The 15459-nt window shown below is 37.5% G+C and overlaps 2 protein-coding genes across 10 annotated transcripts; one reads left to right on the top strand and one right to left on the bottom strand.

Annotated features, from left to right (window-relative positions):
- Positions 1 to 39: 39 nt before the first annotated feature.
- On the bottom strand, positions 40 to 12352 carry glsl (glutaminase like). 9 transcript variants are annotated; one of them, XM_034305904.2, is made up of 22 exons: positions 12105 to 12245; positions 10359 to 10453; positions 9629 to 9722; positions 7933 to 8000; positions 7072 to 7165; positions 6291 to 6420; positions 6111 to 6177; positions 5911 to 6026; positions 5661 to 5790; positions 5330 to 5397; positions 4941 to 5104; positions 4596 to 4654; positions 4418 to 4465; positions 4231 to 4289; positions 4088 to 4154; positions 3911 to 3961; positions 3646 to 3822; positions 2404 to 2535; positions 2229 to 2321; positions 2044 to 2105; positions 1285 to 1425; positions 40 to 1151 (listed from the first exon to the last, which is right to left on the bottom strand). In XM_034305904.2, exons 1-22 carry the CDS (start codon positions 12142 to 12144, stop codon positions 1055 to 1057), a joined length of 2052 nt encoding a protein of 683 aa, XP_034161795.2. In that variant the 5' UTR covers positions 12145 to 12245; the 3' UTR covers positions 40 to 1054. The 9 variants fall into 9 exon arrangements, with proteins under 9 accessions (XP_034161795.2, XP_034161797.2, XP_053091344.1 ...); XM_034305906.2 differs by having other exon boundaries at positions 4418 to 4462; XM_053235369.1 differs by having other exon boundaries at positions 4418 to 4462; positions 5911 to 6023.
- On the top strand, positions 11627 to 13791 carry c7h15orf40 (chromosome 7 C15orf40 homolog). Its single transcript, XM_026918062.3, has 4 exons — positions 11627 to 11913; positions 12148 to 12271; positions 12359 to 12486; positions 12590 to 13791. Exons 1-4 carry the CDS (start codon positions 11755 to 11757, stop codon positions 12680 to 12682), a joined length of 504 nt encoding a protein of 167 aa, XP_026773863.3. The 5' UTR covers positions 11627 to 11754; the 3' UTR covers positions 12683 to 13791.
- The last annotated feature ends 1668 nt before the right edge of the window (positions 13792 to 15459 follow it).

The following is a 15459-nucleotide window of genomic DNA, read 5'->3' as shown; positions in this document are numbered from 1 at the left end:
TTCTATATTATACAGCTTGTTCTCTGAGACAATACCAAGATCTGACTGGTGAAGCTTATGACCAGAAGCTTATTATTCATTATAGTTAATATCACAGGTTAATGATTGGTGATGCTTATGACCAGAATATTATTCATTATGGGTACAATCCAAATCACATATTGTAGGAAAGTGTTATTTACTGTATAGCCAAGTTTCTTTTCCTCACACCTGAACCACCTTATAGACTTTTCTCAGTTTGGCTTCACTCAAAGTGTATTTCTTTATTGGTCATTGCGGAACCTCTGAAATCTTCACTCTTGTTGGCTTTCAATACACCACTAGACTTCCTGTCCACTATTTCCAGGCTTACAGGGATTGCACTCAAAGAGTTTGAGAAAATGGCCTATCTATTGCTATGCGGATGAACCACGAGAATGTAGGTTGAAATGTGAAATGTTGGTTTCTCTCCTTCACTGTTATTGGTGTCTGCATTTTGGACAAAATTCCTCTGTCAGCTGTGTAAGCAGGTTCTGAGGCTATAATGAAATCAGGTTAGAAACATTCTGTTTCACTGGAAACTTTGTGTACTTCTCTTAACTTTTACCATCTCTACCATTATTACTGAAGTACAGTGCATTTGCTTTTATCATTAAGCCCTGTAACAATTAGAGATACTAGACATAAGACAAAGTTCTTTATTGAACAAACAATGTTGCTCACATGGATGACTCTTGGTGATTATTAAAAAACTGAGATACCAGAAGAACTCCTGAACACACTTTGCTATACAACTTTTCTGCACTTCTAGACTCACCAAACCATGTGTAGATTCCTTAATGCCCTGGTACTACATATTCAGCTTCTGTTCACCTACACCAAGGTATGACAGATCAGTTATATTAACTATTCAAACTCATAAAATCCAGGTTTGTATTTAAATTCAAGGTCTAAATCGAAATACGTCTGGTGCCAGCCATTTAAAGCTCAAATCAGGGACTACAAAAACAGTATATATGTCACTGCAAAGTATAACCTGAATGTCTGGGGTTATGTGTCTGGGGTTGGTGTACTATCATAACATTTCCTTGTAGTCTGTGTACTTTGTGAGGAGCTGCACAGCAGGTCCTTGATTGCATCTTACAGCCTCCTGCAAAGCCGTGTTTCCCCACCTGCCAACATCAACACAAAGTCCAATCACAGATAATCTGTAAAATGTGTATACCTATATGAAAGAGTAGTCTATTTTATTGTATCAACTTGCATGATGCATCACACTAGTCATTGTTGTATTTTTAACTTTACCTGTCCTTGAGTGTGCAGTTGGCTCCAGTGCTCTCCATCAGAAACTTGATGACCTCCAGACGCCCCTCTGAGGCAGCCACATGAAGCGCAGACCTTCCATCATAATCAACAGCATTCACATCTGCTCCAGAGAGGAAATACCTGCCGAGGTGAGGAATGACACATTTTAGCATGCCATGCGTCCTGATTACTAAGTGGTGTGAGAGGGCCTTGGAGTGGGTGTGAAGTGACAGAGAGCAATGCTTGTTTTAGATGCAATTGTACGTCATTGTGTTGGACCATCTGCATCATTTAAACAGTGATATTGCTTTGAAATAATTGGCTAACTAAAATAACTCACTGCCAGAGTTAAAAAAAAAAACTATAGGTCTCTTTTAAAGCATTTTTACAGATCAGATAAGAAATGTGCCAGGTGATATTCATGTACACGTCAACTCCAGAATCTTGATTATGCATAATCTTTCAGTTACCCAGTCAATCACTTACCTTTACACAAACAAACAAATCATCTCATCATAAGAGATTCATTTCATAAAGGCTCAGAGTATCCATAAACTAAATTGTTGTTTTTGACCCACTATATTGTGTCTTGGATCAATATTGAGATTAAGTACCATTAAGTCCCTTCTTCCAGGAGCTTAAGTCTGGAGTTATGTAAATTACACTTAACTGATGTATGTCTCATTTAACTGTTCATAAAAACGAGCAATCCTTTTGTGCACCTTTAATGACACTATGAGCACAGTATGATATCTTTACCTCCGTAACGACTGCAGGTCCCCTCGATAAGCAGCCAATAGGATGTTCATGATTTGGTAGCCCTATAATAAAGGAAACATGTCAGAGAAAGGAAACATGTAGGTATATATTATAAAGGGTTGTCTATGCTATACAACAAACTAACTAATGTCTCCTTCCTATCATTCTAAAGTAGTTTAGCTGACCTCAGACTCCACTTTCCATTGCCTGTAGGAGAGCACCTGTCTGAACGGAGTCCTGATATCAAAGCTGTGCAGCTGAAAAGCTGACACCAGCTCCTGAAACAAGGACAGAAGATTAGCACTGCACCTGCAGCCATCTCACATGTGCTATATCTGTATTTGGAAAATAGGTCTTTACCTCACAGAAATGCACAGCCCTCCAGGAGTTTCCATATGCATCCAACTCTGGTGACCAGCAAGTGATGCCCAGCACTCCAGGGACTACTATCAACACAACACCAGAGCTGCTGGATTTGGCAGGCACGGATGTCTGAGAGGAAGTGTGAGAGCTTTTATGCTTCCTGATTAATATGATGATGATCTCACAGGAGTTTATGAGTCACTTTAACTTGAGGGGTGCATAAATAAAACTAGCACTTTTACTATGTCACTATCTGTATCTGTTTAGTGCTCCAAATATCCATTTGTAATGAAATTTAAACCCAGATTAGGTGTGGCCTAACTAGAAGAGTAAAAAACTAGACTGTGGTCTTGAAATTATATATGCACTAGAAACACTGGAAAACATTGAAAAAACCCAGAGGAAGAAATGGCAGCACTGTCTTGTCTTGTATGCTGTCTCTGTTTGTTGCATGCACTTTATGTTAACTGTATGGGTGCACCACTGCACAAGAATTTTATCGTGTCTTGTTTACATTTGACAATGAAGCGAACTTGAACCACAACTTCATCATTCAAGTTCAAGTAATTGGTCTGAAAGGGGTGTTAGGACCATTTTAAAACAATTTTCCCAAAATATAAACAAACTAACAGCCTAATTTAAATCACAATGACCCTGACCAGGCAGTTACTAAGGATGAATGAATGCTGTGTATGCATTGCACAGGATTTTTTTTTTTTGTCTTGCAAGCTTCATATCTGACAGCTTGCTTGCACCTGCAGGAAAGTAAGCCTCCTATTTCTGCACCTCCTATTTGTAGCTGTATTTATATCTGTTTAGAACACAACTGTTCACTTCATATAATGTATTCAAATTTGGTTACATCCCTAGTTCCTTGTTAAATCACATGCCACATACTCTATGTTTGGATGTTGAATCTTGTTCCACCATTAAAATAAATACAGTACTGTATGATATAATAGAACTGAAATGCATGAAAAGTTTTGGCTTTCACCAGCAGGGGGTGATTCAAGACTATTACTACTAAAAAGATGATGCAGTTCCTGTCCTCTGCCTCTCTACCTCTAGTGATTATGTTTCTATATGCATATCAAGTACCGTGTTAATATACACTGTTTAATTGTGACACAAAATACATAATACAAACTAGTATTGCATATTGCACATAATAATTTAAAATCACATATACAGCAAATTAAAATCATACACACACTAAGACAACCAAGTCATCCCAATCACCTTAAAATGGAATATTCTGGAGTAATTGTTCATTCCTGCCACTTGCATTATGGACAGAGTACTGCGAACTGCTGAGGTGGAGAGGACCTGGTCGCCTGACATAGGGCAGAGGCCACCATTAGCTAAAGTCGCGGCCAAGGCTGCTCCAGACTCACACGTGATTTCTGTAGACAAACACTAAAAACCATAAAAAACAATAGGTTTTATTAGACATGAGAGCTTGGATAATGCTGTAGTGTAAAAGTGAACTGGTTAAACTGAATACCTGTAACAGGAGATCCAGTGTAGCATTTATGTCAATGGCTTCTGGAAAGCACTATAATGGGTCAAGTAATTAAGTTTAGACCAGCAGGAGTTTTATAATTCATTATCCTGTTTCAACTACAAGCTTCTTTCTGTTTGACCTACAAGCTTGATTTACATAATTTAAAAATATGCTTACCTTCTTTTCTTGGAGATAAAATGAAAGTGCATGTAGACGAATAATGTCCTTCCTCAAGCCTTGATAACTGAAGTCATATAAACAATATGAAATCAAATAGAGCATTTTATTAAATATTACAACTAAATTTCCAGACAACTTACCTTGTACAGTTTAAGTTGGCATGTTCCTTGTTACATAATCTTCTTACAATATTCAAAACCTGAGGATGAAATTTAAGATTAGGACTGGAGTAACAATTAACTATATTTTAATATAACCACAAGATTAAAAAAAAAACTAAAATATACTAGAATGTAGTATGTTCAAGTACGCTTGTAGCATGCGTACCGACTCGTATTTCTCCTCTTCCTCTGTAACTTGCCTTAATGTTAACTGCTAAAAGGCAGAAACAATCAACAAGTAGAGTGAATGATTTTGTCGGTCTCTTATGATAGTTATTTAATGATGTGTATGATGGTACACAGTAATAATGCAGATGATAACAGTGAGTTAAACAAGTCTGCACCTGCAGCAGTGATGCACATATAATAGCTCCTGTCTCTGTCAGGGGAGTGTGAGGGACACCTGCAATCCAGAATGATCTTTAATATAATAATTAAGTATTAATTAAAAATAACCACATCAACAGTCTATACATTTCACCTTTTCCAAACATCAATTAAGATGAGCTGATGCACTAAATTACACACTTCTTGATGGATCTGTATTGAAAACACACTGTAGTCTAGGATTGGACTTAATCTGTCACCAGAAAAATCTTACACACAGGCAGGGATTGATTCAGTCCTACAAACTGAATCAAGCTGTCTCATCAATGTATGTTCCAGTGCTTGTGGTTTGGTGTCGTTACCTTGTTTGCTCAGGGTAAAGGGGGACTCATATTTTGCATATTCCTCCACTCCTACATGTCTGTGGACACGGTCAACTCCAAGCTGATCCACGGCAAGCCCATAAACAAGAGACCATGCAATCTCTCCCAGAACACAAGGCTCATTCCAGTCCCCAAGAGAGAGCCTACAGCCAAAATAATACAAAAAGCATCATATTTACATCTTATTTCAGCATAATCTAAATCTCATCCATCAACTCAGAGCATTTCAACTATTTGACAGTAACCAATTTGAGTGTAGATTGCTGTGGATAGAAAAAGATCTAGAATTGCTAGGGTTTTTATGTGGAAATCTTGAATTGGCGATATGACGAAATGTTAGATATATTAAAATGGTTTCACTTGAATACCTCTGGCCATCAACAGTGCAGATTGAAATCCCCCACTTTCCACTGGCCTTGCTTCTGTCTTCCTTCTCCTGTCAAAAAATAGATTTATTATATAGCTGAAGTACTCTTAAGTTATTAATAATATATTTTCATTCCAAGGACACCATGTTTTTCTTTGAATGTCCCTTTGGTTTTTTTTTTTGTTTATATATATATATATATATATATATATATATATATATATATATATATATATATATAATTACACATACATACATACATACATACATACATACACACACACTAAATACCAAAGTAGCCAAATTGAGTAAAGCTGAAATTACATACACACCTCTACAGAAGATAGCTGTTTACATTTAATGAACAACTTTTGGCTCTCTTCAGCAAACATACAGAAATCTGGAATGACAAATCTGCCTTGCACTGCTTTCAGAATGAATGATACAAAGCCTGTCACACACCTGCAAGATGACCACAAAAGAAATACACCTACTGTTACAAGGTACAATAAGTAGATAACATCCATTTAATTTGTGCTTAATGACTACACAGGTCTATGACTCTTTTATGAGGCTTAAGACCTTTGGAAAGTGTTCCTGTCCACTGCCCCATCAGCATCCTGCAGTTTTTTCATCAGTGCATAGCAGTCCTTAATCCGTGGGTCAGTTCTTAAAATGCCAGAGCACCACAGGGTCTGCTGATGAAAAAAAAAATCAGCATCTAAGATTTCCTGACCAGGAGTGTTATTTAGGGCATGACAGGTTACATCTTTCTCAAATACCTCAAAGAAATGATTGGTGCTGACTCTTCCTCCGGAGGCGAAGCTGTCGAACAGCACATCAGCAGCTCTGCAGAAAGCCAGGGACAAGATGTGCATCGGTGGCAATAAAGTTACCTTAAGTAGATTTTAACCTGGGTGTGAAAGTCTAAAAAGATTTTGTGAACAAGACATGAGACTCACACTTTTCTCTTGGATTGGCTGGGCTGGGCCTCAGTCCTGCTGATGCTTGGCCAGGGCTGGGCAGTGAGCATTCGCTCTGTTTCTGCCTGAGGCACTTTTGTGCCACCATTGCTGATAAATGCTGGTAAAGCTGCGCAACAGTGAGCAACAAATTTAAGGCAAGTTCTTGTGGCAGAGATTAAATTTGATCTGAAAATAAGTTGAGTCTGTGTCCACAAAACCACATTTATAAGCGCTATAGCCGTCTGAATGACAACTTGTTATAATTATTATTATTATTATTGTTATTTTGGCATATTATTTTATTTTTTGGGGGGGGGGCAGAGCCAAATAGAAAACACACAGGAAAGTGGTAGACAAAATAGAGGAAGTTATATACCTATAGGAAAAATATATTAGGATTAGTTGTAGTATTAGCAGTAAAATATTAGCATTATTATGGTTAGTAAAACATTATTCTCAGGTGAACTTCCTTGGATCTGCTACAACATTGGCCTCTACCTTTTGGAAAAACTAAGGAATTGTCAAGTAAAAGTTTTTTTTTCTCAGTACAAAGGAAATAGGTTGAAATTCTAGTCTGTGACAAATTCATGTGATAAATGCTGGGAATGGATAATAAGCTGAGAAATGCTGGAGTATTGGTTTAATGATGTCCTTTTTGGAAAATATTGTAAGATATCATGAACAGATACCTTAGCACACTAGAAAGAGTGATACTGGGTTGAATGATTATTATACTGTAGATTTTTTCATAGCTTTCATTCCTGTTTTAGATCTCTACCTGTTGACCCTGGAGCCACAAAGTTGACAGGCCTCTGAGAAGGCATAGCTTTTCTTGGCACAGGATTTGAAATATTCTCTGCAAGACTGGTCTCCTGGAAACATTAAAAACAACATGACACTCAAACAGAGCTATAAAGGGAAATAACATTTCATGGCACTCCTACTACTCTCAGAAAAATGCCACAAGTTTTTGCCTGTGTTTTTTTTTTAAATCAAACTAAGTCTAGCCTTGGTAAGATAAAGATAAAGCAGTGAGACTCAAATTAGCACATCTAAAATGTTTACAGCGCCTTAAATCCACACTGTTTATAATGTACACAATCTACTGCCTTTAAGACCACAACCAGACACTTACTTTGATGTCTTTGATGTCTAAATAAATGCAGGTGCTGCACAGGGAAAAACTAATTGTTACCTTTACAAGGTAACATGATGGCTGACAAGTATGTTGCTGGCTGACAACAGCAAGAAGAAGTGCCTGGAGCAATGGTTTTATTACAGGACATGTCAGCTTAGTCTCTTGCACAGGCAGGCTTCTTTAGGTTTATATGGTGCCACCAACAATGTTACTTTGTGCCGTACATATTAAAATTCATTATTATACCGGTATCCACCGAAACTCCTAGTGGGGAATTGTGTTTTATATTTAGAATCTCATTTTATATAAAGCAGTACAGGAGGAAATAGCCTATGGCTGTGCTGATATAGCATCATCATCTCCTATTGTTTGTATCCCTCAGGGTTTTAACAAGATATTAGATCTGTACTTTCCACGCCTGTGTTTTAGGCTTTATCTGGATCATATGAGTGTTGAAGTAGCAGCGGCAGGCTGAGCAGGACAGAGCTTGTACACAGGCACCTGAGCTTCTGCACTCTTCACAGGGGCGGCATTCCTTTCAGAGAGGCCATCTGTCATCACACCATTCTCTAAACAGGGGTGAAAAAAGAAAAGGGGTACAAAAAGAGGAAGAATGCTCTGATATTCCTTACTTCACAAACAGAGATCTAAAAACTGACTTTCATACAAAAGAAGGAGACTTAAGAGAGGATTTGGTGAGAGGATGTGCAGCTAGGCTATTATATAATGTAGGTCACAGGTTTTTAGATATTGTTAGCTGAGATGTGGTCCCCTCCCAAAACCTCTGAATTCCAAGCAATTGCATAATAAAACTGCAAACATCCGGAGCTTGGTGTGTGGGTTATGATTGTAATTTCTATTTTCAAACTTAGCTGCAATTGTGAAGGTTTCTTGTACAAAGGAAAGTATGAACGTGACTGTTAAAGCCACAAGCTTTGTGGAGCCACTTTGTTGTATGATCTATGTTTTATTTTTCATCGATTCCTCAAGCTGCCTCATTTTCCACATTTAACTACTGACAATTTTTTCAACAAGGTTCTTTGCACCATTCTCTGTTTAATGACTGAAATCAGCACAGGCTCTATAAAGCTTAGGTGGCTTACATGCCTTTAGTGTTTTGAACATCTTGTTCTGAAATTATCTTTAAGAGATATCTTATCTGCTTTTCTGTTGTATGATTGCTTTGGTTCTGATGAGATTTTAAACTCCTCACTGTTTCTATACTATTTCTTTCTATACTTTGACCAGTCTACAATACTAACATAATAATAAAAATATGAGATCTACAGAAGTGTTTTAAAGGACCAAAAATGACCCCTCAAATAATCCCTTTACAGGAAGTTGCCTGGCTATACTGGTGTATTCCAGACATTTAATTAAACAGCACTGCCAACCTTTGGGCTCTCAGCTTGACAGAATAAATAAAAAAGAGGAATCTATCAGAGAAGACGTACAGCTCATAAAGAGAGTACTCATATCACATAGCTCAAAATATTTAATAATTATAGTGCCACATTTGAATTCAATCAGTTAACCTGCAAATCTAAAGCCTTTAGACTACTTTACTCCTGGACCACAGAGCAAAAGAGGACAACTCAATAGAGAGATCAATAAAAAGATTAAAACTGTAATTAGTCAACCACAGTATGCAAATTGACTAATAAAAACTAATCAAACTTATACTTGTTCAAAGGCAGAAAAATTTTCACATCAATCCAAAAAAGTCCTATCATACAATCAATTAAGACTCCTCATTCAGGTTAAAGGATAATAAGAAGCAAAACAACAACGACAAAATGATATAAAATGTGTGACTCATTACTTATTTACACTCAGACTAAAAAGAAATGGGATCACTATGTGTTGATTTCGCTCCTTGATACACCCAGTTTTTTTTCTCCCAAACTCAAACCACAAGCACAGTTAAAAGAGACGCAGCATTCCTCTACTTCCAGCCAGAACTCATTCTTTATTGCTAAACATCCATACTTCTGCTGATCAGGGATCAGTTTTTCTCTTGTAATAGTTAAAATTGAGATTTGGTTCAAAACAACTGACTCTACATGTGTGTGAAAGGACAATTTATAACTGGAACTACACCCACGTTTAGGAATCGTCACTGAAAACCACAGCATGTAAAGCCACACAGATCACTTCCAAATTATACATTTGAGCAGAGCAGATTGTAGTCCTATACCTCTCATGTCCTCCTCCTTATTCGGCTCCAGCAATTTGTTGCCATCCAAACCTCCATAGCGTTTTCTCCATTTGCGACGAAGAGATGGTGTTCTCTGAAAACTAGTAATACAACATTTACAATTATACATCGTATGCAATTTGTTTTTAACATAGAGACATTCAATATAGGCCTGTGAATGTTACATTAATCTAAATTCATATATTCTGTGATAATTTCATCATTGCTTACACATGCAAACAACATAATAGAGGAAATCCTGTTACTGTTGATGTTATGAACAAAAACTAATAGGTTAGAAGGTGAACCACACACATGAAATTAAGGACTACAGAGTGTGCGTCTGTGCTGAGACAAGTCCAGTCATGAAGGATAAGTACTGAGCATCCTGACTATATCAATTTTCAGCACAACTTAAAACTTCCCCTTTATTACAAATATTGTCTTTCTAATGTTTTGACCTTGCTTTAGGCTACTCCTACAGAAGAATGTGTGGATATTCTTAGGTTTAGCAGTCTAATAAAATTAAAAATGCCTGCTGAGTAATGTATAAAAGTAGAAAGTAGAACAAAAAAACAAAGCCTTACCAGACATAAGTATTTTCATCTGTTTCTTGGCTTGAAATGTGTTCCATTAGGACTATCTTTTTATAACAGTTTAGTCTGTAAATTAAACTGCAGCACACATTCACAAGAGATGTTTAAAGTTGCTAGTCTGGGAAAAACCACACCTCATGCTCATATGCTGAAGACTCTGTGGAGTTGAGACTTTGTGGAGTGAGTGAAAGTGTTTGTTGTCTAAAGCACTGCTTTGCTCCTGCACAGGCTGGAGGAGGGACAGGAGAGCACGTATTTAAAGAACTAGGAGGGACCTCAAATTTAGTTACGAAGTTTAAAATAGGAAAGGAGACCAATATTAAAAAATGAACAAGAAAAAGTAGCAGTAGCAGGAGTAATAGATGAAGGATTTACATTATTATCTGCCTGAACTAATACTACTACTTAAACAGACATGGTCCTAAGAGAGAGGTTAATTTGTCTTAAATAGTTCACATTGGTGTTGGTCTTATTAGGATAGTGGCTCTCAAGGATAGTGGTCATATAAGCAGGGGGACTGCAATTCTCATAATTATTTTTTAATGATGTGGTGTCTATGAAGATTACAATCAACTACTTACAATCACTTCTGTCATAATTATTATTTACTTAAAATAGCCGTAGTATAATTGTAAAGTATAATTGACTAGTTACCTCATATGAAAAGTTTAACATTATACCAGTCACAATTACAGGAAATTTTTCAAATTTACTTTTTCAAATTTCCAAATCTATAGTTCTGTGACTTTAGATTTGTAATCACTAATTGAATCTAACTGCAATTTGTATACAACTGACATTATTTCATTAAGTTCATTCATCTTCAGTAACAGCTATATCCTGTTCAGGGTTTTGGTGCATCCGAAGACTATCCTGGGAACACTGAGCCGAAGGCAGGAGAATTCGCCCTGCATGGATAGGATGCCACTCTATCACAGGGCACCACACACACATTCACACACATCCTATGGGCAATTTAGCTTGGCCAATTCACCTACGGTTTTGTTGGAGAAAACCAGAGAACCCAGAGGAAACACAAACATGCATAACCCAACCTCAGGATTGAACCAGAGACCCTGGAGGATATAAAATAAAATATATAAAAAATCTAATATATTAAAATATAAAAAGGATATAAAAATGCTGGTAACAGTCACTTGTTTTGGTTCTGTGCATGAAGTTCAGGAATAAGATTCTAATACATCTAATAAATCCAATGGTACATACAGAATGTGATTAATAATTGACTATTTGGTTTATCACATGTCGTATCATGGTTTTTAATACTGAAAAATGTCCTGCACTGCAGAACGTTTGAGACACCCGCATTAGGTTGTTTATGTTGAAGTTTACGCTTCTGCGTCCGTGTGGCGCAGTGTTGACGCTGAAAAGCTAACGTTTTAAGCGCATGCGCAATGTGTTATCTTAAGTTTACAGACGGCACTATTTTGCTAACTAGCTAGTTTTGGTTTGTTTTGTATCGTCCGGTAGATTATGATATAGTTTGCATGCTTTAGAACAGTTTAGTCCATGTACTGCCAAAGTCTGCGTCATGGTTTTATGAGAATAGCGTTATTTACACTCTCTGAAAGCAACTGTAGGGGAAGTGTGTGTGCTTCTTCGGCTACAGTAAAGTCTCCAATCAGAGGAGTTTCTTTTATAAACAAGATGCCCAAGAAAGAAAAAACGGTAGGGTTCCATTAGCTGAGGTGCTTATTTACACATACATGTAGTGTCTCATCTTAATGATATGCAAATATGTAACTAACTAATGCCAACTTTGCGTGTAAATCTTTAGTCAGAACACAGGATGCGATCTGAATGATCAGATTTCATCATTGTGGATAAAAGAGCTATAAAAGAGCTATAAAAGAGCTTACACGATTTCAGATGGTTTATTCTGATCTCATATCCCATCATCAGAGCAAAAACACTCAGATGAAGAAGCAGTCAGAGACGCCGACTGGTCCAGTTTCGACGCTTAAAGACGGCGGACTTGCAATAGCAGTACACGCCAAGCCTGGAGCAAAGCAAAATGCCGTGACAGGTTGGGGTTCCTGCTGTCCGATTTTAGTACGTGTTCATACCCATCTTGCCTGCCCTGTTGGTGTAATGACCGTGTTTTTGGGTGTAGATGTGAGCTCGGAGGCAGTGGGGGTCGCTATTGCTGCACCTCCCACAGACGGCGAGGCTAACGCAGAGCTGGTGCGCTATCTGTGCAAAGTGCTGGCGCTGAAGAAGAGTGAAGTCATGCTGGATAAGGTACACAGGCATGAAGTGGCAAATAGATATGGGTGGATATCTGTATTGTCTGATCTGTTTCATCCTATTCTTTTTGCATTATTGTGTTATTGTGTTATTACAGGGCAGTAAATCCAGAGAAAAAGTCATTAAAGTCACTGCATCGATTAGCCAAGAGGAGGTTCTGGAGAGACTAAAGCGAGAGGCTGCTGGCTGAAGCTCAGCACTAAAGCAAGAGTTCTCAGACCTTTTGTACTGAAGGACATCTTTTACTATAAAATAAATTCCACTGACCCCCTCAGGACTACAGAGCCCCTAAGGGGACATGGTGATGGAAAAAAAAAAAAAGAGATGGGAGGAACAGTTATATTTCAATGCTTTTGTGTTCCCCCAAGAAACTTTGCATTCTCTCACAAAGACATTTGCGTTCTCTTGCAAAAGCAAATAACTTTGCGAGAGAATGCAAATATCTTTGCGAGAGAACACAAAGTTGCTTGGGGGGAGCGCAAAAGCATTGAAATATAACTTTTCCTCCCATCTCATATTTTTTCCATCACCATGTCCCCTTAAGGGCTCCGTACAGGACAGATTTATTTCATGAATATAATTTAAATGTGTATACTAATATTTTGTCTATTTATTAGACCTTTCGATTCCTGAAATTTCCACTGACAGGACACATTAGGTCTAAGTTGACATTGTTTATAGGCCGACTTGTTTTTGAGTTATTGAGTTTGTATTAAACTCATTCATAATAATATAATGTAATACACCATATGACCAAAAGCTTTGTGGTCACCTGACAATCACACGCATATGTGGTTCTCCCCCAAACTGTTGTCACAAAGTTGGAAGCAAACAATTGTACAGAATGTCTTTGTATGTTGTAGCTTTACAGTTTCCCTTCACTGGGGAACTAAGCGGCCCAAACCTGTTCCAGCATATCAATGCCCCTGTGCACACAGTGAGGTCCATAGACATGATCTGACAAGGTTGGAGTGGAAGAACTCGAGTGTCCTATGCAGAGTCCTGACCTCAAACCCACTGAACACCTTTGGGATGAACTGGAACACTGACTGCACCCCAGACCTCCCAACATTAGTACCTCACTAGTGCTCTTGTAGCTGAATGGGCAAATCCCCACACTCCAAATCTTGTGGAAATCCTTCCCAGAAGTGTGGTTATTTTAAAAGCCAAGGAGAACTTGGCATATATGGGTGTGATGTTCAGGTGTCCACAAACTTTTATCCATATACTGAACATTTGATAATGGTGGCTTGTGATTTCCACGACTGTAACTAAATAAAAAAATCGCTGACCGCCTGACTATGCTTCACAGACCCCACTTTGAGAACCACTGGACTGAAGGATTTGTTGGCTACTTTTGGGATGGATATCTGTACTTTACTTTAGTACAAATGGACTGAGCATCCAGTTCCATGCTCCTCTAAGAAGTAAATACCATAAGTAGACCTCACAAAAGGCAAGATGGCAGCTGTACACATTTTTGCCAGTACTTTATAGCCCCATTCCAATGCAGCTTCTTTTGAAGCCAACATGCCAGCCAAATGAAAATGAATTATTTGATTGGTTGAAGTCTTTTTCATATCCTTTAAACCTCTGTGACAGTGTCGCTGTGCTTCTGTCTGTGAGTAATGTATTTGTTAAGGATAGGCGTAATGAGTTTCTATTAGACAATTTTCATTGAGACCCACCACTTTATCAGCTGATTTAAAGGAGTTTATTGCACTGTTCCTTTCAGAGCATGGTGCAAAATGTATTAACTGTATTTAGTGATGATACTACACAAGCTACCTTTATGTAGCCATAAAACAAAAAAAGTGACTGATTTACATTATATGTGTTTTTCTGTTTTTTCTTTAAAGCTCAGACAAAGGTGCAGGGAGTAGGTCCCTTCAAACTCTGTCTAGTGTATACTGAACACACTCTCAGTCCAGCAGTTTCCAAAAGAGTTTCAGTTTCTGATTTTATGTATTTATATGAATTAAGGGGATTTTCAATTCCTCACCAGTGGCTGCTTATTTATCATCTTTTAGTACATTAACACAAGGTAGGGAATCAGTATCATACTCTCTACATCTTTAAAAATTGACAACTGTCTCATTAGAACAGATTTTTCAAAATGGTGATTGATGCTAAAGTGATTGCAAACATTTATCAAATCTTATAATGTGAGCCAAGGGAAACCACTTCATACTGAGTCATGGTCGCAGTTAATCACACTGAATTGCATATGCAATTTGTAGCATTAATTACTCTCAGTCAGAATGGCTCTCCTCTACTTCAAAAATTATCAAGCATATTCTGAGATTGCAAACCTTCTTCCTTTTGACAACAGTAAGAATGGAGGAGGAAATCAGTCAAGAATTATAAATTTTTGTATTAGTTATTAAGGGTTAAAGCTTACCATTTTGGTAATATGATTATTTTGTTTTAGTAATAATGTAATTGAGTGTATTACAAAGATGTTTGGATCATACAAGAGTCATGGGTCAGTTGATGCAGCACTTTTACAGCCACATTGGGAGTTGGTAGAAACATGAACTGTTGAGTCCATCAGCAGTGATCAATCCTTCCTACAAAGGACCAGTGTAGCTGCAGGTTCTCATCCCAACCAAGCAGGAGTAACGCTGATTACATTTGTTTAATCAATTAAATCTTTAAAAAACTATTCTGTGTGGATCCTATTTGGCTAGAATGAAAATGTGCAGATGCACACTAACAAGTACATCTCAATTTATGAGATTAGAGAAAGGGAAAAATACTTTAACAAACTTAATTAAAGGATTTAAATGAAGGTGTCAGAGAAAAGTGTTGTGCATGGTTTGGTTTTACTTATGACCTAGTAAGAGCAATTATGTTGTAACATAAATTAATACAAATATGAACCTTTCTGATTAAATGTATGAGTCACACTTCATGTAAAGTAGAATAAATGTACTCCTGAATGACACATTTGATTGCCAGGCACAG

This window comes from Pangasianodon hypophthalmus, chromosome 7 (assembly GCF_027358585.1).
Source record: "Pangasianodon hypophthalmus isolate fPanHyp1 chromosome 7, fPanHyp1.pri, whole genome shotgun sequence".
In the NCBI taxonomy this organism is placed as follows: domain Eukaryota; kingdom Metazoa; phylum Chordata; class Actinopteri; order Siluriformes; family Pangasiidae; genus Pangasianodon; species Pangasianodon hypophthalmus.
The sequence above is the reverse complement of the archived record's forward strand: the minus strand, read 5'-3'. Positions and strand labels throughout refer to the sequence as shown.